Genomic DNA, 22,782 nt, shown 5'->3' on the forward strand with positions numbered 1-22,782 from the left:
GGGATAGTGGATCTACAGGGAGCCAAAGGTTTGAGGTTTGGGGCCTAGAAGAACTGTGGTAATATTGAGAGGGACATAGTAGATTGGGAAAGGGAACTGGTCTATGGGATTAGACTTGTTTTTAAAACTGAAGTCATCACATCTGACTCAATGAGTGTCAGAGTTTTATGGACAGTTGGAGCTATGAGACCTGTGGCCACTAGTGATGTTTTGAAATCATTACAGCACAGTTGGGGCAGGAGCCAGATTGCAAGGAATGACGGAAGATGATGAAAAAGCAACATCTTAGATGGCAGCTGCTTGTTTCATGAACTGCATGAAAGGAAGAAAAAAGTGTATTAGTTACAAGGACATTAAGTAGAATCCTTAAGCTGGGATAGGGTGTATAAACCTCCAGATTAATTCCTTATAAATTCTTACATATGGTCACTGATATCATATTTCTTTCATCCATCCATTCATTCACCACGTATCCACAAGCCAGGCATTCTAGTCACTTCTCCCCTTTACTTCAGTGTGAGCTAAGTGCCAGAGCAGCCCCTTAGCAGTCATTACTAGTGTAGCAATAACAGGACTTACGCTAAGGACACCTGGAATAATAAATCACCATCTTTTCTTCCCTTAATTTTAGCTAACATTTCTTTCTTTCCATCCCATAGGAAGGTTGCAGGCCTAGTGTCAGTGATTCCAGCCATGTATTCTGAGTGCTTTGGGATGTTAATGCTGTACATTTCAAGAACCATTTTTAAACAATGTGGTGTGTTTTTTTTGTACTAACAGGTAGAGTGGAACCCCCAGCTATTAGAGGTCCCACCCCAAACTCAGTTTGATTACACAGTCACCAATCTAGCTGGTGGTCCGAAACCATATTCTCCTTACGATGCTCAATACTGTGAGACCACCCTGAAGGTGAGAAATGCTTCCTTGCTCTGGGGAGCCCCACTGCAAAGGTTGGGTGGTTTTCTCTGGGCTGAGTTCAGCAGGCTGTCAGGTGTTTTCATTCTTCTTTCTCTTTCTTCCCTACTTTAGGGGGGCATGTTTGCTGGGCAGCTGACCAAGGTGGGCATGCAGCAGATGTTTGCCTTGGGAGAGAGACTGAGGAAGAACTACGTGGAAGACATTCCCTTTCTTTCACCAACCTTCAACCCACAGGAGGTCTTGTGAGTCACTTGAAAAGGGATGTTGCACTTAATTTAAGGTCTTAAGCATGAGGATACCTGTCCTGACTCCCCAAGATGGTTCTCACTCTCACCCAAGGTAGTTTGGGGGACAACTTGTCATGCTGCATACCTTTATGTCACAGGATCTGGTGAACAGGTCGTTCCTGGAGGTCACATTCATTGCACTTCGAGTCTCTCAGGGGCTGACATCCCACAAAAAAGTAAAGCATTCTTCCTAGTTCCATAGCTCTCCTTATGTACTCTTGAAAAACCCCTGAAGCCTATGTGGAATAAAATAGAGTGTATATAATTAAATATGCCTTTTATGAGTGTCACTATTTTGTCATTTTTTTCAGTATTCGTTCCACTAACATTTTTCGGAATCTGGAGTCCACCCGTTGTTTGCTGGCTGGGCTTTTCCAGTGTCAGAAAGAAGGTTCGTATTTGGGGTTCCAGTCAGTCCCTGTCCCTGAGGGGCTCTTGCTTCTCACTTCCAAAGCCCCTATCTCTTTCTTGGCACCTGTTCCCTTGATTTTTTTTCTCCTGCATGTGTGACTTCCAGTGTGTACCTAGTCCAGTGGGTCTTTCCCTATCTAGCCTTATGGTGCTCCTGCCAGCCTGACCTCCACAGCAGCAGCAGTGCAGCAGCTGCTCTGATCTGCCTCTGGCTCCTGGCTTCTCCCCTCAAGCTTCTACACAAGCTGCACAAGGCAGTCCTAACCATGTTTTGTGAACAATCGAGGGGGCTTTTTGTTTAGGTGAGACATTGCTGGAAAGGAAGGACACTGGGACCCAATACTGCTGCTACTGCCCTAATCTTGGTGATAATCCACAGCATGAACACTGTTCCGTCTAGCCTTGAGAAAGTCCATCAAGTTTGGGTTTTGATACATTCAGCCCCTGAATGGTTGCAGTCAGTGGTTCCCAACCTTTTCATCCCCAAGGACTGCATTAATTATTTTCCCTCATGGATCCCATGTGTTGAGAGCCTTTGGCCATCACATGAAGCTGCATTTTGTCATTTGTAATTGGCTCAAATTTACATTTAATCACTGGTCTAAGTTTCAGATCATCATGACCTTACTAAAAAGGTGCCATAAAGCAAAGGTTCTTATTACTTTGTTTAGCTTTTGGCAATATCTCAAATAGAAACAAAATTTCCATCACATTTTTTAAGAAATATGTAAAATAATAGAACCTTCAGGAAAGGAATCTGATCTTGCCCCCGACTGGGTTGGATACTGCTGCTAGTTATGGCTGTAGTTGGCTGCTGCACACAAACAGTACGTGTCTAGGTTACATAAAGCAGGATGGGCTGCCCCTTACTTCTTGGGAGGCCTTGAGTTTGGGAATGATCCACAGCACCTGATCTTCTGAAAGCTCTCAACTGCTCAGCTTCTAAAAGGCAAAGATCTTCTCAGAAACATCAAAAGTGGTACTGAGAAGGAAAGATGTTTATTGGTGGCAACATTCTCTTTAGGCAGGTCCCAGACTGGGAATGTCCCAGGTTTCCATCAGGGAAGGAAATCACTAGCCTCAGGTGCAGGTGTCTGGGTAGCAGCTCCCTGCGCTGGACCCACAGGTGTTGGGACTCCAGTTTGGCTTCTTTCCTAGCTACTTCCATGCCTTTCCTATATGAAGAGACTTGAACAAAGAATCCCAGAAGGGGCTGGGCACAGTGGCTCACGCTTGTAATCCCAGCACTTTGGGAGGCCAAAGCGGGTAGATCATGAGATCAGGAGTTCAAGACCAGCCTGGCCAAGATAGTGAAACCCCGTCTCTACTAAAAATACAAAAATTAGCCAGGCATGATGGTGGGCGCCTGTAATCCCAGCTATTCAGGAGGCTGAGGCAGGAGAATTGTTTGAACTCGGGAGGCGGAGGTTGCAGTGAGCCAAGATCGCACCACTGCACTCCAGCCTCGGTGACAGCAAGACTCCATCTCAAAAAAAAAAAAAAGAATCCCAGAAGGTGGCACTGTTGATGGAAATGGTGCAACTTTGGGATATTGCTTTAGGAGTAAAATCCTAGAAAAATCCCAGAGGTTACGTGTAGGCTGCAGAGAATCAGGCTGTGGGGAAAGTTAGAGATTGTTGGTCTTCCCACTGGCCAAGTCATTTGCTCAATGTACATTTGTCTACTCAAGTGTGCTTTATCATAAACTGTGGGTCCAAAATCCAGACACCAATATCAGACTCCAGATGGAAATATTAAGGTTTATAATATTATTAGTGTTATATATTATAAGTTTAAGTCATAGTTATTCTAACACATAAAGGACTTAGTACAGTCATTCCACAGTATCCAAAAGGGGTTGATTCCAGGACAACCCTCTCCCCTGGCAGATACCAAAATCTACAGGTGCTCAAGTCCCTTTTATAAAATGGCATAGCTTTGCATATAACCTGTGCCTATCCTCCCATGTACTTCAAATCATCTTTAGATGACATAATACCCAATACAATGTAAATGCTGTGTATTATCCTGTACTATTTTCTAATTTATGTTGTTTTTATTGTGTTATTTTGTATTGTTCTTTTTTACTCAAATGTTGTTAATCCATGGTTGATTGAATCCATAGATGTAGAACCCAAGGACATGGAGGACCAATTATATGCAGCAAACTTTGTTCTAAGAACTTCACATATATTAACTTGTTTAGTTCTTTTTTTTTTTATTTATTATTATTATGCTTTAGGTTTTAGGGTACATGTGCACAGTGTGCAGGTTAGTTACATATGTATACATGTGCCATGCTGGTGCACTGCACCCACTAACTCGTCATCTAGCATTAGGTATATCTCCCAGTGCTATCCCTCCTTCCTCCCCCCACCCCACAACAGTCCCCAGAGTGTGATGATCCCCTTCCTGTGTCCATGTGTTCTCATTGTTCAATTCCCACCTAGAGTGAGAATATGCGGTGTTTGGTTTTTTGTTCTTGCGATAGTTTACTGAGAATGATGATTTCCAATTTCATCCATGTCTCTACAAAGGACATGAACTCATCCTTTTTTATGGCTGCATAGTATTCCATGGTGTATATGTGCCACATTTTCTTAATCCAGTCTATCATTGTTGGACATTTGGATTGGTTCCAAGTCTTTGCTATTGTGAATAATGCTGCAATAAACATACGTGTGCATGTGTCTTTATAGCAGCATGATTTATAGTCCTTTGGGTATATACCCAGTAATGGGATGGCTGGGTCGAATGGAATTTCTAGTTCTAGATCCCTGAGGAATCGCCACACTGACTTCCACAATGGTTGAACTACTTTACAGTCCCACCAACAGTGTAAAAGTGTTCCTATTTCTCCACATCCTCTCCAGCACCTGTTGTTTCCTGACTTTTTAATGATTGCCATTCTAACTGGTGTGAGATGGTATCTCATTGTGGTTTTGATTTGCATTTCTCTGATGGCCAGTGATGGTGAGCATTTTTTCATGTGTTTTTTGGCTGCATAAATGTCTTCTTTTGAGAAGTGTCTGTTCATGTCCTTCACCCACTTTTTGATGGGGTTGTTTGTTTTTTTCTTGTAAATTTGTTTGAGTTCATTGTAGATTCTGGATATTAGCCCTTTGTCAGATGAGTAGGTTGCGAAAATTTTCTCCCATTTTGTAGGTTGCCTGTTCACTCTGATGGTAGTTTCTTTTGCTGTGCAGAAGCTCTTTAGTTTAATTAGATCCCATTTGTCAATTTTGGCTTTTGTTGCCATTGCTTTTGGTGTTTTAGACATGAAGTCCTTACCCATGCCTATGTCCTGAATGGTAATGCCTAGGTTTTCTTCTAGGGTTTTTATGGTTTTAGGTCTAACGTTTAAGTCTTTAATCCATCTTGAATTGATTTTTGTATAAGGTGTAAGGAAGGGATCCAGTTTCAGCTTTCTACATATGGCTAGCCAGTTTTCCCAGCACCATTTATTAAATAGGGAATCCTTTCCCCATTGCATGTTTTTCTCAGGTTTGTCAAAGATCAGATAGTTGTAGATATGTGGCGTTATTTCTGAGGGCTCTGTTCTGTTCCATTGATCTATATCTCTGTTTTGGTAACAATACCATGCTGTTTTGGTTACTGTAGCCTTGTAGTATAGTTTGAAGTCAGGTAGTGTGATGCCTCCAGCTTTGTTCTTTTGGCTTAGGATTGACTTGGCGATGCGGGCTCTTTTTTGGTTCCATATGAACTTTGAAGTAGTTTTTTCCAATTCTGTGAAGAAAGTCATTGGTAGCTTGATGGGGATGGCATTGAATCTATAAATTACCTTGGGCAGTATGGCCATTTTCACGATATTGATTCTTCCTACCCATGAGCATGGAATGTTCTTCCATTTCTTTGTATCCTCTTTTATTTCCTTGAGCAGTGGTTTGTAGTTCTCCTTGAAGAGGTCCTTCACGTCCCTTGTAAGTTGGATTCCTAGGTATTTTATTCTCTTTGAAGCAATTGTGAATGGGAGTTCACTCATGATTTGGCTCTCTGTTTGTCTGTTATTGGTGTATAAGAATGCTTGTGATTTTTGTACATTGATTTTGTATCCTGAGACATTGCTGAAGTTGCTTATCAGCTTAAGGAGATTTTGGGCTGAGACGATGGGGTTTTCTAGATATACAATCATGTCATCTGCAAACAGGGACAATTTGACTTCCTCCTTTCCTAATTGAATACCCTTTATTTCCTTCTCCTGCCTAATTGCCCTGGCCAGAACTTCCAACACTATGTTGAATAGGAGTGGTGAGAGAGGGCATCCCTGTCTTGTGCCAGTTTTCAAAGGGAATGCTTCCAGTTTTTGCCCATTCAGTATGATATTGGCTGTGGGTTTGTCATAGATAGCTCTTATTATTTTGAGATATGTCCCATCAATACCTAATTTATTGAGAGTTTTTAGCATGAAGGGTTGTTGAATTTTCTCAAAAGCCTTTTCTGCATCTATTGAGATAATCATGTGGTTTTTGTCTTTGGTTCTGTTTATATGCTGGATTACATTTATTGATTTGCGTATATTGAACCAGCCTTGCATCCCTGGGATGAAGCCCACTTGATCATGGTGGATAAGCTCTTTGATGTGCTGCTGGATTCTGTTTGCCAGTATTTTATTGAGGATTTTTGCATCAATGTTCATCAAGGATATTGGTCTAAAATTCTCTTTTTTGGTTGTGTCTCTGCCCAGCTTTGGTATCAGGATGATGCTGGCCTCATAAAATGATTTAGGGAGGATTCCCTCTTTTTCTATTGATTGGAATAGTTTCAGAAGGAATGGTATCAGTTCCTCCTTGTGCCTCTGGTAGAATTCGACTGTGAATCCATCTAGTCCTGGACTTTTTTTGGTTGGTAAGCTATTGATTATTGCCACAATTTCAGCTCCTGTTATTGGTCTATTCAGAGATTCAACTTCTTCCTGGTTTAGTCTTGGAAGAGTGTATGTGTCGAGGAATTTATCCATTTCTTCTAGATTTTCTAGTTTATTTGCATAGAGGTGTTTGTAGTATTCTCTGATGGTAGTTTGTATTTCTGAGGGATCGGTGGTGATATCCCCTTTATCATTTTTTATTGCATCTATTTGATTCTTCTCTCTTTTTTTCTTTATTAATCTTGCTAGCGGTCTATCAATTTTGTTGATCCTTTCAAAAAACCAGCTCCAGGATTCATTAATTTTTTGAAGGTTTTTTGTGTCTCTATTTCCTTCAGTTCTGCTCTGATTTTAGTTATTTCTTGCCTTCTGCTAGCTTTTGAATGTGTTTGCTCTTGCTTTTCTAGTTCTTTTAATTGTGATATTAGGGTGTCAATTTTGGATCTTTCCTGCTTTCTCTTGTGGGCATTTAGTGCTATAAATTTCCCTGTGCACACTGCTTTGAATGTGTGCCAGAGATTCTGGTATGTTGTCTTGGTTCTTGTTGGTTTCAAAGAACATCTTTATTTCTGCCTTCATTTCGTTATGTACCCAGTAGTCATTCAGGAGCAGGTTGTTCAGTTTCCATGTAGTTGAGCAGTTTTGAGTGAGATTCTTAATCCTGAGTTCTAGCTTGATTGCACTGTGATCTGAGAGATAGTTTGTTATAATTTCTGTTCTTTTACATTTACTGAGGAAAGCTTTACTTCCAACTATGTGGTCAATTTTGGAATAGGTGTGGTGTGGTGCTGAAAAGAATGTGTATTCTGTTGATTTGGGGTGGAGAGTTCTGTAGATGTCTATTAGGTCTGCTTGGTGCAGAGTTGAGTTCAATTCCTGGGTATCCTTGTTAACTTTCTGTCTCGTTGATCTGTCTAATGTTGACAGTGGGGTGTTAAAGTCTTCCGTTATTAATGTGTGGGAGTCTAAGTCTCTTTGTAGGTCACTCAGGACTTGCTTTATGAATCTGGGTGCTCCTGTATTGGGTGCATATATATTTAGGATAGTTAGCTCTTCTTGTTGAATTGATCCCTTTACCATTATGTAATGGCCTTCTTTGTCTCTTTTGATCTTTGTTGGTTTAAAGTCTGTTTTATCAGAGACTAGGATTGCAACCCCTGCCTTTTTTTGTTTTCCATTTGCTTGGTAGATCTTCCTCCATCCTTTTATTTTGAGCCTATGTGTGTCTCTGCACGTGAGATGGGTTTCCTGAATACAGCACACTGATGGGTCTTGACTCTTTATCCAATTTTCCAGTCTGTGTCTTTTAATTGGAGCATTTAGTCCATTTACATTTAAAGTTAATATTGTTATGTGTGAATTTGATCCTGTCATTATGATGTTAGCTGGTTATTTTGCTCGTTAGTTGATGCAGTCTCTTCCTAGTCTCGATGGTCTTTACATTTTGGCATGATTTTGCAGCAGCTGGTACTGGTTGTGCCTTTCCATGTTTAGCGCTTCCTTCAGGAGCTCTTTTAGGGCAGGCCTGGTGGTGATAAAATCTCTCAGCATTTGCTTGTCTGGAAAGTATTTTATTTCTCCTTCACTTATGAAGCTTAGTTTGGCTGGATATGAAATTCTGGGTTGAAAATTCTTTTCTTTAAGAATGTTGAATATTGGCCCCCACTCTCTTCTGGCTTGTAGAGTTTCTGCCGAGAGATCCGCTGTTAGTCTGATGGGCTTCCCTTTGAGGGTAACCCGACCTTTCTCTCTGGCTGCCCTTAACATTTTTCCTTCATTTCAACTTTGGTGAATCTCACAATTATGTGTCTTGGAGTTGCTCTTCTCGAGGAGTATCTTTGTGGCGTTCTCTGTATTTCCTGAATCTGAATGTTGGCCTGCCTTGCTAGATTGGGGAAGTTCTCCTGGATAATATCCTGCAGAGTGTTTTCCAACTTGGTTCCATTCTCCCCATCACTTTCAGGTACACCAATCAGACGTAGATTTGGTCTTTTCACATAGTCCCATATTTCTTGGAGGCTTTGCTCGTTTCTTTTTATTCTTTTTTCTCTAAACTTCCCTTCTCACTTCATTTCATTCATTTCGTCTTCCATTGCTGATACCCTTTCTTCCATTTGATCGCATCAGCTCCTGAGGCTTCTGCATTCTTCACATAGTTCTCGAGCCTTGGTTTTCAGCTCCATCAGCTCCTTTAAGCACTTCTCTGTATTGGTTATTCTAGTTATACATTCTTCTAAATTTTTTTCAAAGTTTTCAACTTCTTTGCCTTTGGTTTGAATATCCTCCCGTAGCTCGGAGTAATTTGATCATCTGAAGCCTTCTTCTCTCAGCTCGTCAAAGTCATTCTCCGTCCAGCTTTGATCCGTTGCTGGTGAGGAACTGCGTTCCTTTGGAGGAGGAGAGGTGCTCTGCTTTTTAGAGTTTCCAGTTTTTCTGCTCTGTTTTTTCCCCATCTTTGTGGTTTTATCTACTTTTGGTCTTTGATGATGGTGATGTACAGATGGGTTTTTGGTGTGGCTGTCCTTTCTGTTTGTTAGTTTTCCTTCTAACAGACAGGACCCTCAGCTGCAGGTCTGTTGGAGTACCTGGCCAGCTGTGTGAGGAGTCAGTCTGCCCCTGCTGGGAGGTGCCTCCCAGTTAGGCTGCTTGGGGGTCAGGGGTCAGGGACCCACTTGAGGAGGCAGTCTGCCCATTCTCAGATCTCCAGCTGCGTGCTGGGAGAACCACTGCTCTCTTCAAAGCTGTCAGACAGGGACATTTAAGTCTGCAGAGGTTACTGCTGTCTTTTTGTTTGTCTGTGCCCTGCCCCCAGAGGTGGAGCCTACAGAGGCAGGCAGGCCTCCTTGAGCTGTGGTGGGCTCCACCCAGTTCCAGCTTCCCAGCTGCTTTGTTTACCTAAGCAAGCCTGGGCAATGGCGGGCGCCCCTCCCCCAGCCTCACTGCCGCCTTGCAGTTTGATCTCAGACTGCTGTGCTAGCAATCAGCGAGACTCCGTGGGCGTAGGACCCTCTGAGCCAGGTGCGGGGTACAATCTCCTGGTGCGCTGTTTTTTAAGCCCCGTCGGAAAAGCGCAGTATTCAGGTGGGAGTGACCCGATTTTCCAGGTGCCGTCTGTCACCCGTTTCTTTGACTAGGAAAGGGAACTCCCTGACCCCTTGCACTTCCCGAGTGAGGCAATGTCTCGCCCTTCTTCAGCTCGCGCACGGTGCACGCACCCACTGACCTGCGCCCACTGTCTGGCACTCCCTAGTGAGATGAACCCTGTATCTCAGATGGAAATGCAGAAATCACCCGTCTTCTGCGTTGCTCACTCTGGGAGCTGTAGACTGGAGCTGTTCCTATTCAGCCATCTTGGCTCCTCTCCCTAACTTGTTTAATTCTTGTAGTAACCCTATGAGGTAGGTGTCATTATCCCCTTTTACAGATAAGAGAACCAAGACACAGAGAGGCTCAATGCCTGCCCAGGGACACAAAACTGGTAAATGGTGGAATTAGGATTCAAACTCTGGCAGTCTTGGTTCAGAATCCTACTTTTTCCTTTTATGCTCAACTGTTTATTTGAGGACATGTGTATCTGGAGGCGGCATCGGATCATTTGGTTTGTCCTTTTCACAACACATCTTGCAGAACCCCAGGATTCTTCAGAGGGTCTCAGGAAGCACAGAAAAGGAGGGGATGGGACATGCAAGTGGACTATGCTTTCGATCTCCACCTTGCAGCCATCAGCACCTCTTCTTTTATTATTATACTTTACATAATAGTCATAGGTTGGAGGAGGTTCTGTGGCTGATATAGTCCCACCCGTTCGATTTACCGATGAACCCCAGAGAATGGTAGTGACTTCCCAGGGTGACTGCTGGTTAGTTCTGGACTGAAGACTAAACTCATGACTTTCAGTGTGGTTTCTTCTTCTGTCCAGACCAACGATGTGTGTGTGAATTCTGATATTCTAGTAAAGTTATAGGCTATTTTTAAAGCCCTTGGTTCTGACTATCAATAATTTGGGAATAAATACCCCTTTGGGACTTTGATTCAGCTGATCACTCTGTAGATGGACCTCAGTGAATCCCAAATTGCTGCTGGGGAGCTCCTTCTTTTGCCATCAGGCTTGAGCAGTGTGGAAAAACAACCTACCACACAGAGATGGCACTTGCCATCTCTGGCACAGAGCAAAGCATGGGAAGGTGTTAGGACACTTTCTTTGGGCATTGACGGGAGGGGACAATGATACTGAGGAGCTCTGAACAGCAGTGAGCTGCCATGAGATATATGAGAAACATTGTAGTTTCTTTGGTTAGATCTTTGGTTAGACCAGCAATTCATCTAAAAGCGTGGCTTTTTATTTTGGGCAAGGCTATGGGGTCTCTGATAGGATCTGTGGCCTTGTGTCCACTTTTCTCGGTTTGTTATGTGATAAGTCACCATAGTGGCCTATAGGATCAGGCTTCAGGAAGCAACTTAGTTCTGATAACACTATTCTTTATTAGAATGCCCAAATGCTGGTAGTGCTTTATAGCAGGGATTTTTTGGAAGGCGTCACGGAGTTGCCAGTCTGCTTCAGGTCTATTACCTGCTCTCGTCTATTTGTGGCCCAATAGGAGGGCTAGTGCTAGACAGAACAAGGCTGCTGCCACTTACTTTTTTCATTGCTCAGATTATAGGAGAGCCCCCTTTGGCAGGGCCAGGGCATGTTGAAGGCATTTTCTGTCCTTAAGGAGTAAGCTTGATGATCTGCCTCACAGAGCAGATCTCTGCTCCATCTCTGTAGACAAAGAGAAGGAGGTGGAGATGCTGGGAAGAACAAGCTGAAGCCTCTGCCTGCCTGTGCTTCATACCTTTCTTCCAGGACCCATCATCATCCACACTGATGAAGCAGATTCAGAAGTCTTGTATCCCAACTACCAAAGCTGCTGGAGCCTGAGGCAGAGAACCAGGTAACTGCCCCTGGGTTCTTGCTCACCAGTTGGGGACAACCTTTTACCACCTTTGCTGGCAGAACTCTGTCTGTACTGAGGGCCTGCCCAGGCTTATCCTAGTGGCGAATAATGGATGGGAAGGTTTAAATTACACTTAAGTGTGACATCAGCTGTCTAGGAAGCGAAGAAGTCTTGTTCACAGTGACAGACCCATGGTGAAGGTCAGGAATTCTGGGAAGAGCCGCACACTGGGCTAGCGAGATGATACATACAGCCACGAGTGGGCCTTTGCCATTTACAAAGTATGATCCTTCTGACAACCCCGGGCTCTCAGGTGGGGCAAATGAGAAAACCAACAGGTTAAATAAAAGATGATTGAAACTGTCTTTAACCTGCAAATCCAGGTGTACAAGCCCAACAAGACACAGACTTTTCTTCTCTTACCAATATGTTTCTATGTAGGATAGATCGGTTTGGGCTGATGACACTTTTCAGGTATCTCTAGGCTGCACTAAGACTATATGGTATTTATTCCGTAAAGAAAAGAAAATGCTGTTTTCAGACAGACCTGGGCCATGCTTGCATCGTTTTTGATATAATGCAAATGCTAGAGTGAGATTTGGAAAATTCATCCTGTTATCCTAACCCTGGTACTTGCTAACTTATGTTATAAGTCATTTGACCTTATAGAGCCTTAGTTTATTCCTCTATAAAATTGAGATAATACCAGCTAACCCCATTGGGTTGTGGGGATTAAATGATATCCCAAATGATAACCCAAGTATGAAGCACACATTGTAAACTGTTAATCACTATAGAATATAAGGCATTACTTTTCTTTTTGTCAGAGGCCGGAGGCAGACTGCCTCTTTACAGCCAGGAATCTCAGAGGATTTGAAAAAGGTGAAGGACAGGATGGGCATTGACAGTAGTGATAAAGTGGATTTCTTCATCCTTCTGGACAACATGGCTGCCGAGCAGGTGAGTCCTGGGGTTGGGGAGCCTGGGATAATAGCCTTGGTGGGCTGGCTCCTGAGTTAGAACTGGGTGGAGAGAAGTGGGTGGAGGCCTCCTGGTTTGGAGGCAACTGTGATAGGACCTACAGATAGAATGGATGTGGGGACTGAGGGATAGGGAGCAATCGAGGAAGACTCCTTACCCAGGTAGGAACACAGACACTGAACTCTAGACCAGAGCTTCTTGAGGCATGTTCCCCAGAACACCCAATGTGCAGTGTGTGTTTGGGCAGGCAGGGGCAATGGGTAGGGAGGGATGAGTAGGGTCTAAAAATTTTGGAATGCCTATTTATTGTATCACTTCTTGAGAGTACTATATGTACATCAGCATATTTAAAAAATCTGAGATGCCCTTCGTAAAGAAAGCTGGTTAATCTTTAAATCTGTTTTCCTTAAGCTTATTTAGCCATAGGATCTTTTTTTCTGTAATAAATACATAAAGAAGACTAACAATGGGAAAGGTTTCTCTAGATTTAAAAGTTGGACATCCAAAGGTATATAGGATCCTCCCTCCTTCTCTTGTGAAAATAAAATGACAGTGTACCCTAAAGGCAGAAATGCACCTTGCTTTTATGTGTAAAACAGGTTTAAGGTTAGAAGGCAAGAGTTCATATCATGTATTTGTATGGCATATTTTTTAGACATCATTTTGGGAAAATGAAGGTCTAGTAGGAATTTATGAATTCCTTGCTTTGTATTTTATTCATCTTTTTTTTTTTTAAGTTAAAAAATACAGGCCAGGCACGGCGGCTCATGCCTGTAATCCCAGCACTTCGGGAGGCTAAGGTGGGAGGATCACAAGGTCAGGAGTTGGAGACCAGCCTGGCCAATATGGAGAAATCCTGTCTCTACTAAAAATACAAAATTTAGCCGGGCGTGGTGGCGCATATCTGTAGTCCCAGACACTCAGGAGGCTGAGGCAGAATACTTGCTTGAACCTGGGAGGCAGGGGTTGCAGTGAGCTGAGATCACACCACTGCATTCCAACCTGGGTAACAGGGCAAGACTCCATCTCAAAAAAAAAAAAAAAAAAAAAAAAAAACAGAAAAACAGGCCGGGTGCGGTGGCTCATGCCTGTAATCCCAGCACTTTGGGAGGCCGAGAAGGGCGGATCACGAGGTCAGGAGATCGAGACCATCCTGGCTAACACGGTGAAACCCCGTCTCTACTAAAAATACAAAAAAATTAGCCGGGCGTGGTGGCAGGCACCTGTAGTCCCAGCTACTCAGGAGGCTGAGACAGGAGAATGGCGTGAACCTGGGAAGCGGAGCTTGCAGTGAGCCGAGATCATGCCACTGCGTTCCAGCCTGGGCGACAGAGCGAGACTCCGTCTCAAAAAAAAAAAAAAAAACAACAAAAATGCTTTTCATTTTGGAGTGGATGGGGAGTCATCAGAAAGGGAAGAAACCCTTTCTTTTTTTTTTTTTCCTGGCCTTCAGATATCTAGTAATAGCTTTGGAAGAGCTTTAGAGACATAGCTTCTTGACCTGTTAACAGATGTAGCTGTTCTTGAGCCCATCTTGTCTTCCCCAGGAGAAGATGGGCTCCTGCAGGTTCCATGGAAGCTGATCAGCTGCCAGAATCAGTGGGTGAGAAGCATTTTTTTCTAAAACTACATGTGGCCCTTTCAGGCACACAACCTCCCAAGCTGCCCCATGCTGAAGAGATTTGCACAGATGATTGAACAGAGAGCTGTGGACACATCCTTGTACATACTGCCCAAGGAAGACAGGTGAGGGGCCTCTCACTGCTGGCATGAAGTCATGCTTGGTCAGACATCCAAGTGTATGGGGAAGAGGAGTTCATCAGGCCCACTCACACCTGGCAGCTGATGTCTTCTTGTGTAAGGAGGCTGAACCCCACTCTGCCCACCTGCCAGTAGGCACTAGGTCCTCGCACTTCTGCAGCTGGGACTGGTGACCTAGTGCTTCTGTTCCCTGTTATGCAGAACCAGGAGCCACCACCCTCATGACTTTATCACTTGCCTTTTCCTTTTGCTTTAAGGTTTAAAGGATTTGGGTGGGGGGAGCTGAAGAAAGAATATTCACTTCTGTCTTTAGTCATTATGTTACAATTTGCAAATCATTTTCACATTCTCACTGTGAGGTGAGAGAGATGCCTTTCTCCCTGGCTTTATAGATAAAGAAACTGAGGCTGGGAGATATTGCCTACCTGGTCTAGGCCCAGCTAGCAAGTGATGGAGCCAGAACTTAGACACAGATCCACTGACTGCCTATTCTGTGTTTTCGCTATATTACTAGCAGTTAGGGTTCTGTTTCTAGGTCTGTTTCCTGACTACCAGGATGGAAAGTTTTTCTCTTACCAAATTTCGGAAGACACCTTTTTTTCTGATTGGTTGAGAGCATTCAGCTTGCACTAAAAATAGGTGACTTGATAGAGGAGGGGAGGTAGGAAGTAGTCCGGGGAAAGATGAGTAGGGGGGAAAGGCATCTAACAGTTCAAGAATTTGCACGGTTGGGTGCCCAAGGATAAGAGCCCCTGACTGCATTCCTTCCATTCAGAGTCAGTGTGTCCACTTTTGTGCAAGCCTAGGGCATCTAGAAGGTTCCTGCTAAGCCACACAGCTTGCTGCCACTCCCTGGGACTTGCCATCTTCCCTTTTCTGTTTGTGAAGGGGCACCACTGTACCTAAATTGTTACTTACTTCCCTCTCCTTTATCAACACACACACACATATTTAGTAAATATTTTAAGCTGTCAGGATCATGCAATTTCTGTTACAACTACTCATCTCTGCCCTTATAACATGAAGCAACCGAAAACAATATGCAAACAAATAGACATGGCTCTGTGCCAGTAAAATTTATTTACCAAAACTGGTCAGATTTGGCCTATGGTGTAGTTTGTTTTATTCTGGTGTAAATCATTTTAAACAGGACCTTGTCTATTCCATTCCAATTAGCCCTGGTTTTGTAAAACTAACATTTCTTTAAGGACAAATGGTTACAACTCACAAGGCTATCCAACTTGGCTTTGCCTGTATACATTCTTCTGAAAAGTATATGTTGCATACAATGTTGGTTGCCTGCTCTTCATCCATTGCTGCAACATTCCTTGACTTATAAAGATGGTCATTTACCCAATCACCACGAATAAGGATTTGTCTAAGCCAATCATGGCAACCTTGTTTTCATTTGTCAGTGACTGGGTTCTGGGAATTCTAGGAGGGGTATTTTTTTCTCTTTGATAAAAACTAAGAAGCACAAAAACAAGGAGAAGATCAGTCCCTGAAGGCTCCATGGAAGCTGATCAGCTGCTAGGATGAGTAGATGAGAAACATTTCTTTCTTCTATAGTAAGTGGACTTTGTTCACTACTGTGAGTGAATGTGCTTTAAGCTGCAGTAGTCACCTGTGGTTGTGATGTGACAGGCCTGAGAATGAAAGTGGTGGAGGCACAGAGCCAAGCCTGGGAGCACGACCACTGAACTTCTTCTGTAAAATAAATAAGACATAAATAAGAAATGTCCTTGTGGCCCAAACTCCAAAAGAAGGAAGGCTGGCACATAGGAAACAAAATTTAGGATGTTCTTGTTCCTTCTGATTATTTTTCTAAGGGCCTTCTAGAATTCCTGGAAATTATTACCCCTTCTTCTTCCCAGCTTTGTCAGCTTTGTTCTTTGATTCCCCAAGGCCTAGTTGGTCACGGCTTATCCAGGTTACCACTCTCCTGCTCCCTCAGCCCCTCCCATCTCAGTTGTGTTCACAACAGGTCTGTGTGCTGGTGCCTGTGTTGTTGGGAGTCTTTATTTGCAGAGGACCCCAATACCGGACTCAGTGCCATTTCTCTCCTTCTGGCCCGTTGCTAGCCCTTATGCATTACTTGCCTTTTTCTCAGCTCTGTCTGATTGGACTCATGAGGTCCTCGGGACAGAATCAGTCTGTGTCTCCTGAATGCTGAGTGCCCTCTAGGTGCTTAAATGTTGTTCACTTTTCACAGGGAAAGTCTTCAGATGGCAGTAGGCCCACTCCTCCACATCCTGGAGAGCAACCTGCTGAAAGCCATGGACTCTGCCACTGCCCCCGACAAGATCAGGTACCTGGCACAGCAACCCTGCTTTGTGCAGCTAAGGGCCGTGGGAACTTCTGGCTTTAGGGAGGGAACCCAAATCTTAGTGAGGCAAGAACCAGGCTGTCAGTGACCGAAGGTAGATGTTTAACAGGCCCCAAGTCTCAGAGGTTCACAATCTTTTAACTTTTCTTCCTGCTGCACCCCTCCTACCATGTTTTGAAAATTTTATTTTTGCTTTCTCTCTTTCTCTTTTTTTTTTATTAATTGAAGATATGTCAAACAGTAGCCAATTATGATGTCACACTGATTTGATATGATAATAGTCCAAAACAAAGATAATTGCTTAATGGATTGTGTAGTTTGAACCACTTTCATTGAGTGTAAAGAAGGTATGATATCCATAAGGCATTTAAAAATGTTGGAAGTGGCTGGGTGCAGTGGCTCACGCCTGTAATCCCAGCACTTTGGGAGGCCAAGGCGAGTGGATCACGAGGTCAGGAGATCGAAAACATCCTGGCCAACATGGTGAAACCCTGCTCTACTAAAAATACAAGAAGTATCTGGGCATGGTGGCACGCACCTTTAGTCTCAGCTACTCGGGAGGTTGAGTCAGGAGAGTTGCTTGAACCCGGGAGGCAGAGGTTGCAGTTAGCCAAGATCACACCACTGCACTCCAGCCTGGTGACAGAGTGAGTCTCTGTCTCAAAAAAAAAAAAAAAAAATGTTGGAAGTGGCTCATTAGCCTCCATTGCCACTTTTGGAGCCTTGAATCCAAGGTTGGGACTACGGCTGTGGAATATTATGTGTCCTAGGCACTTGCTAAGTGCGTTCTGCAGAAAAACAGCTTCACCGTTGCCCAAGAACTCATCAGATTCTCAGGCTCCAGCCTAATCTACTGAATCAGTATCTGCAGTTTAACAAGATCCCCAGGTGATTGATATTCACCTGAATTTTGGAGAAGCACTGTTGTGGTATTACAGCTAGAAACTCATGATGGCGTAAGAGGAATAGGGGACAGTGAGTTGAAACAGGAACTTTGGGCCAAGATTTGTAATAGCAAATCTTGTGAATGCCATTTCCTGTCCTTCACAGTACCTGCAATGACAGTACATTTTTTCTGGCTTTTGCCACCTTGCCACCTTCTGCCTTGGATCTTTAGAACACCACAGGATCCAATGCTAGTCTTCTAGGATGGGGGTCCATAAATAAAATCCTTGGTCTTTCCTAAGAGATGGATACTGGTGTCAGGCAGATGTAGATTAAAATGGCATTCTTATTACAGATTAAAGCCATTTGGAGAATGTGCTGAGGGCCAAATGGGCTTATGAATATTATTTTGAAATAAACAATACCCCAAAACTTCAAGCTTCCCCAACAAGGAGCCCTACTAAACTCATCCCATGGCTGAGAGTAGGAAGGGCATTCATGTAGGCTGGCAGGACCCAAAGAGAGAAGAGAGGTAGGGCCTAAGCCACACATGCTCAGTTTCTTCTTTGAAACTCACAAGGGAGGAGTGAGTAGGTGGCAAGGAGGAAGCCAGGAGAGTTTCTCCGGTGGGGACCCTCCTCATGAAGACAGGGGGAGTGGGAACAAGGGTTCTTCCTATGATCTACTGCAAAGGACTTTTATACCAGGCTCCACTGATTTCTAGATGTCACCTAGTTTCTGAGGCAAGTGTGTCTTATGTAAAGGAGGCAGGCCACATCCTGACCTTCAGAGTCCTGAGGTAGAGAATTGTGGAGATCCGTTTCCTCTTGCAGAAAGCTGTATCTCTATGCGGCTCATGATGTGACCCTCATACCGCTCTTAATGACCCTGGGGATTTTTGACCACAAATGGCCCCCGTTTGCTGTTGACCTGACCATGGAACTCTACCAGCACCTAGAATCTAAGGAGTGGTTTGTGCAGCTCTATTACCATGGGAAGGTAATACCCCTGAGGTGGGGTTGGGTGATGGTGAGGCACCCTCCTGCAAAACCCACCCACCTGAGTTAGCACCAAGTCTCCCTCCTCAGGCCCAGTGGAGTCTCCCTTGGCACAGTCAGCTCTCTGAATCCTATAGGGCAACTCCTGGCCATGGCCCAGGGGTCAGGCAGAACTTGACAGATGGTGGCAGGATGGGGCTTGGGCCTTATCCCAGTTCTGTTACAGACTCCTTCTAGGAACAGGGTTCCCCTCCTCTTCTCCTGAGTGTCCCTGTCAGGATGTAGCCTCCTGACTGTGAGACCTGTTTTGGAGATTTTTGATGGTATCTTTGGGAGGTGATGTGTGCTGCTCTTAGCACCTGTGGTGTCAGCTGCTTCATCAGGGCTGGGATCCAGGGCAGAGGCCAGAGCACACCCCAGGGATGAGCCTGTTGGTTCTCCCAGCTCAGGGATGTAACTCGACTGTTTCTTCCCAGTCAATTCAACACTTTTTGAGTGACTTTTACAAGCAGAGCATAGTACTTTTATTCTGGAAGCTCACCGGGTAGTGGGGCCTTCCTGTCTGTAATATGTATGCACATGTATACCACATGGATCAGAGCCTCTCAGATCTCTGGGCTTAGCTGGAAGTAGCAGAAGGACAGGCTCCTCGGCGGACCTGCTGAGTTATGTTTCTTCTGCAGGAGCAGGTGCCGAGAGGTTGCCCTGATGGGCTCTGCCCGCTGGACATGTTCTTGAATGCCATGTCAGTTTATACCTTAAGCCCAGAAAAATACCACGCACTCTGCTCTCAAACTCAGGTGATGGAAGTTGGAAATGGAGAGTAACTGATTTATACAAGCAGAATGTGTTGATTTTAAAATAAAGTGCCTTTATACAATGCCTCCTGCTTTGTGTGTTTGGGAAGAGGAGAGAGCAAGGGGTAATGTACTTTCATATAAGGTAAGGATATTTCCTTTCTGTGGGTTTACTAAGATTTCTTCCTGAAAGGAAAAGGGGTATAATATTGAGACCAAAAGGATATTTCTCTATTTTGTGAGTTGGTTTCTAAGGTTAGAAGCATCTGTGTGTGACACGGGCTGGGGACATCATGACCCTGTAGAATTGTGTTGGTTTTGGACTTTAGTTCTTTTCTCCTATATTAATTTCACATGTATTGAGCTACCTACTAAGTAGTGATCATTATAAAGGTGAAAACATTCTGCCCTCAAGTTGTTGCAGTCCAGTGGGAGAGGCAGCCAAGTAAATCAGTGATACAGTGCTGTATGTTTTATGCCGTAATAGGTATTTAAGGGGCTATTTGGGTATAGAGAAGAAACTTCCTGCTCACATGGCAGGGGATGTGGGGAACAGTCAAGGAAGGCTTCTGAGAAGGTCCTGGCCTGATCTGAGTAGAGAAAAGTGGGTAGGAGTTAACCAGGAAAGCGAGGAGGGAAGCGTGTTGCGTTTAGGTGAAGGATAAGCTTCAAGGTCAGGGAACGTTGCTGGGTGGTAAGATGGAACCCTGATGTGTAGGCTCAGCAGGAAGAAGCAGGAAGGACACTGGGCCCCTGGTGGTTTTAGTTCCAGAAACAAATGTGGGCCCCAGGGCTCTGCAATGGTAAGGCTGGAACTACTCAACATAAGAGCTCCACCTTTTACTGTGCCCCCTAAGAGTACCTAATGATCCCCTTATCTCCTTGTCAATGTTCCCGTTCTTCTCCAGAATCTATTTCAACCCTTCTCTGATTTCAAACCACCAGTCCCTTTACCTCTCGGAGAAAACAGCAACCACAAAAGCCTCTCCACTTCCTACTATCTTAATATTGACAACTTCCAGATCAGGGAGCTGAGATATCTCAAGCTCAGGTTTCTCTTCTGAGCTTCAGACACTTTTATCCACTTGGATTTCACTGGCACAAAACTTTCCATGTTAGAATCAAATCCCCCTCCTCCCAGACCTGCTTCTCCCACACACTTCCCTATCTGAATGAAAGACACCTCCACTACCCACCCAGTTGCCAAATCAGAAATCTGTCTTTGTTTTCTTTGTCTCACATTTTCCTATGTCTAATCAGTTGTTTTATCAATACTACCTGTTTATTTCTTTAATCTATTCACATATCTTTATCCCCAATCTTCAGTATCCCCTTCCCATCCTCAGTCTGCTGGTTGCTGTATTTCTTATTTTACTAAGAATCTAAAAGAGCAGAAGAAAACTTCCATATCCCCCAACACCCAACCACCAAATCTGCTAACCCAGTTGCATTGGTGCTTTTATAGCCTTCCTTCCTCCCTCTTACTAAGAATGAACCAACCCTATTCCTATCCAAGCCCAACCCTCTAGCTTTACATTGACTCCTAGTATCTTTTTTCTGGATTGTCCATTTTTTTCCTGACCAATTATTCTATTAGCAATACAAATATACTGTAAAATCTCCTGTCTTAAACTTTTTTCCCTGCATCTTTGAACTGCTGTTCTCTTTTCCTTCTCTCCTTTATAGCAGAACTCCTCAAAAGAGTTGCTACCTCTGATTCTTCCCTTCCAGTTCTCTCATGAACCAGCTACAATTAAGTATTCACCCCCACCACTCCATGGAAACTGCTCTTGTCAAAATCATCAATAGCCTTTGTGTGGTGAATCCAATAGCCAGTTTTCATTCTTCTTACTAAGCTTCTCATCAGTATTCCTAGACTATTTCCTTCACTGGCTTCGACAAATGCTTTCTTGGTTTTCCTCCAGTTTCTCGACTTTGTTCCTGCTGAATCTACCTTTTTCTAATCTGTAAGTGTTGGGGTGTCCCAGGGCTTACTCCTTGGACCTTTTTTCCACCTTTTCCCCTACACTCACCCACTAGGTGATCTCAAGAATTTCCAGTTTGAGGCCGGGCGCGGTGGCTCACACCTGTAATCCCAGCACTTTGGGAGGCCAAGGCAGGCAGATCACCTGAGGCCAGGAGTTCAAGACCAGCCTGGCCAACATGGCAAAACCCTGTCTCCACTAAACCTGTCTCTACTAAAAACACAAAAATTATTATATTTTTATAAAATTATTATATTTATGGAGTACAATGTGATGTAATCCCAGCTGTCGGAAGGCTGTATGTGTCTATTTATGGAGTACAATGTGCCTGTAATCCCAGCTACTTGGGAGACTCAGGCAGGAGAATCACTTCAACCTAGGAGGCGGAGGTTATGGTGAGCCGAGATCGCGCCATTGCACTCCAGCCTGGGCAACAAGAGCAAAGTAACATCTCAAAAAAAAAAAGAATTTCCAGTTTTAAATATTTACACAATGTCTCCAAAATTTATACCTTCAACCTAGACCTTTCCCTGTGAATTCCAGTCTCGTTTCCAACAGTCTAATCAATGTCTCTATTTGGATGTTTAAGATATACAATAGGTATCAAACTTCCCATTGTCCACAATAAACTCTCAATTTCTGTGCCTTTTCAAACTTACTCCTTCCATAGGCTTTCCCATCTAGGTAAATGGCACCACCATTCACCCTGTTACTTTGGCCAAGAACTTTAGAACTGCCCTTGACTCCCCTCTTTTTCTCATATCCTACCTATACTACATCAGTAACTCCTGTTGTATCTCTCTTCAAACTATATCCAGAATTGACCATGTCCCAAGACTTCCATTGCTACTGTCTTAGTCCCAGTGTCATCTTTTACCTGTATTATTGTAAAGGCCTCATAACTAGTCTTCCTGTTTCTGCCCTTCCCTTCTCTGCCTATCTATTCTCAACACAGTGTTGCTTTTAAAACAAAGTCAGATCGTGCCACTCTTCTGCTCTAAATTCCCCATTGGTTTCTCATCTCAAACTAAGGGCCAGTCATAATGCCCTCACGGTCCTATGACATCTCACTGCACCCCAGCCATACTAGCCATCTTACCATTCTTCTTCTTTTTGTAATAAAAACTTTTTACTTTCTTTTTAGTTGACAGATAATAATTGTGTATATTTATGGAGTACAATGTAATGTTTTGATATATGTATGCATGAGGGAACGATTAAATCAAGCTAATTAACATATCCATCACTTCATCTACTCATCACTTTCTTGTGGTGAAAATGTTTAAGATATACTCTTTAGTCGTTTTCAGGTGTACAGTCGCTGTGGTTTGAACGCTTTTGTCTTCTTTAAATTTTATGTTGACACTTAGTGCCCAGTACAATGTTACTGGGAGGTGGAGCCTAATGGGGATGTTTAATGTATTAATGCCATTATAAAAAGGGCTTGCAGGAATGGGTTCCTTCTCTTTTGCTTCTCTGCCATATGATGACAAAGTGTTCCTCCTCTCTGGAGGATGCAGCAACAGGCACCATCTTTGAAGCAGAGAGACCAGGCCCTAACCTGCTGGTGCCTTGATCTTGGACTTCTCAGCTTCCAGAACTGTGAGAGAC

General features: G+C 43.7%; 2 protein-coding genes across 4 annotated transcripts in view; both read left to right on the plus strand.

Moving 5' to 3' along the window:
- Positions 1-22,782, plus strand: part of LOC100447686 (neuroblastoma breakpoint family member 12) — a 2,265,351-nt gene that overhangs the window by 655,330 nt on the left and 1,587,239 nt on the right.
- ACP6 (acid phosphatase 6, lysophosphatidic) overlaps positions 1-22,782 on the plus strand; it is a 38,548-nt gene that overhangs the window by 9,946 nt on the left and 5,820 nt on the right. Inside the window, 9 exon segments of one of the 3 annotated variants that reach the window (NM_001134020.1) lie at positions 781-909; positions 1,030-1,160; positions 1,517-1,596; positions 11,348-11,435; positions 12,266-12,398; positions 14,065-14,165; positions 16,393-16,488; positions 18,225-18,390; positions 19,073-19,269. In NM_001134020.1, the coding sequence (NP_001127492.1) occupies positions 781-909; positions 1,030-1,160; positions 1,517-1,596; positions 11,348-11,435; positions 12,266-12,398; positions 14,065-14,165; positions 16,393-16,488; positions 18,225-18,390; positions 19,073-19,216 (1,068 nt within the window). In that variant the 3' untranslated portion in view covers positions 19,217-19,269. 3 annotated transcript variants of the gene reach the window in all.

This window comes from Pongo abelii, chromosome 1 (genome assembly GCF_028885655.2).
Source record: "Pongo abelii isolate AG06213 chromosome 1, NHGRI_mPonAbe1-v2.0_pri, whole genome shotgun sequence".
In the NCBI taxonomy this organism is placed as follows: Eukaryota; Metazoa; Chordata; class Mammalia; order Primates; family Hominidae; genus Pongo; species Pongo abelii.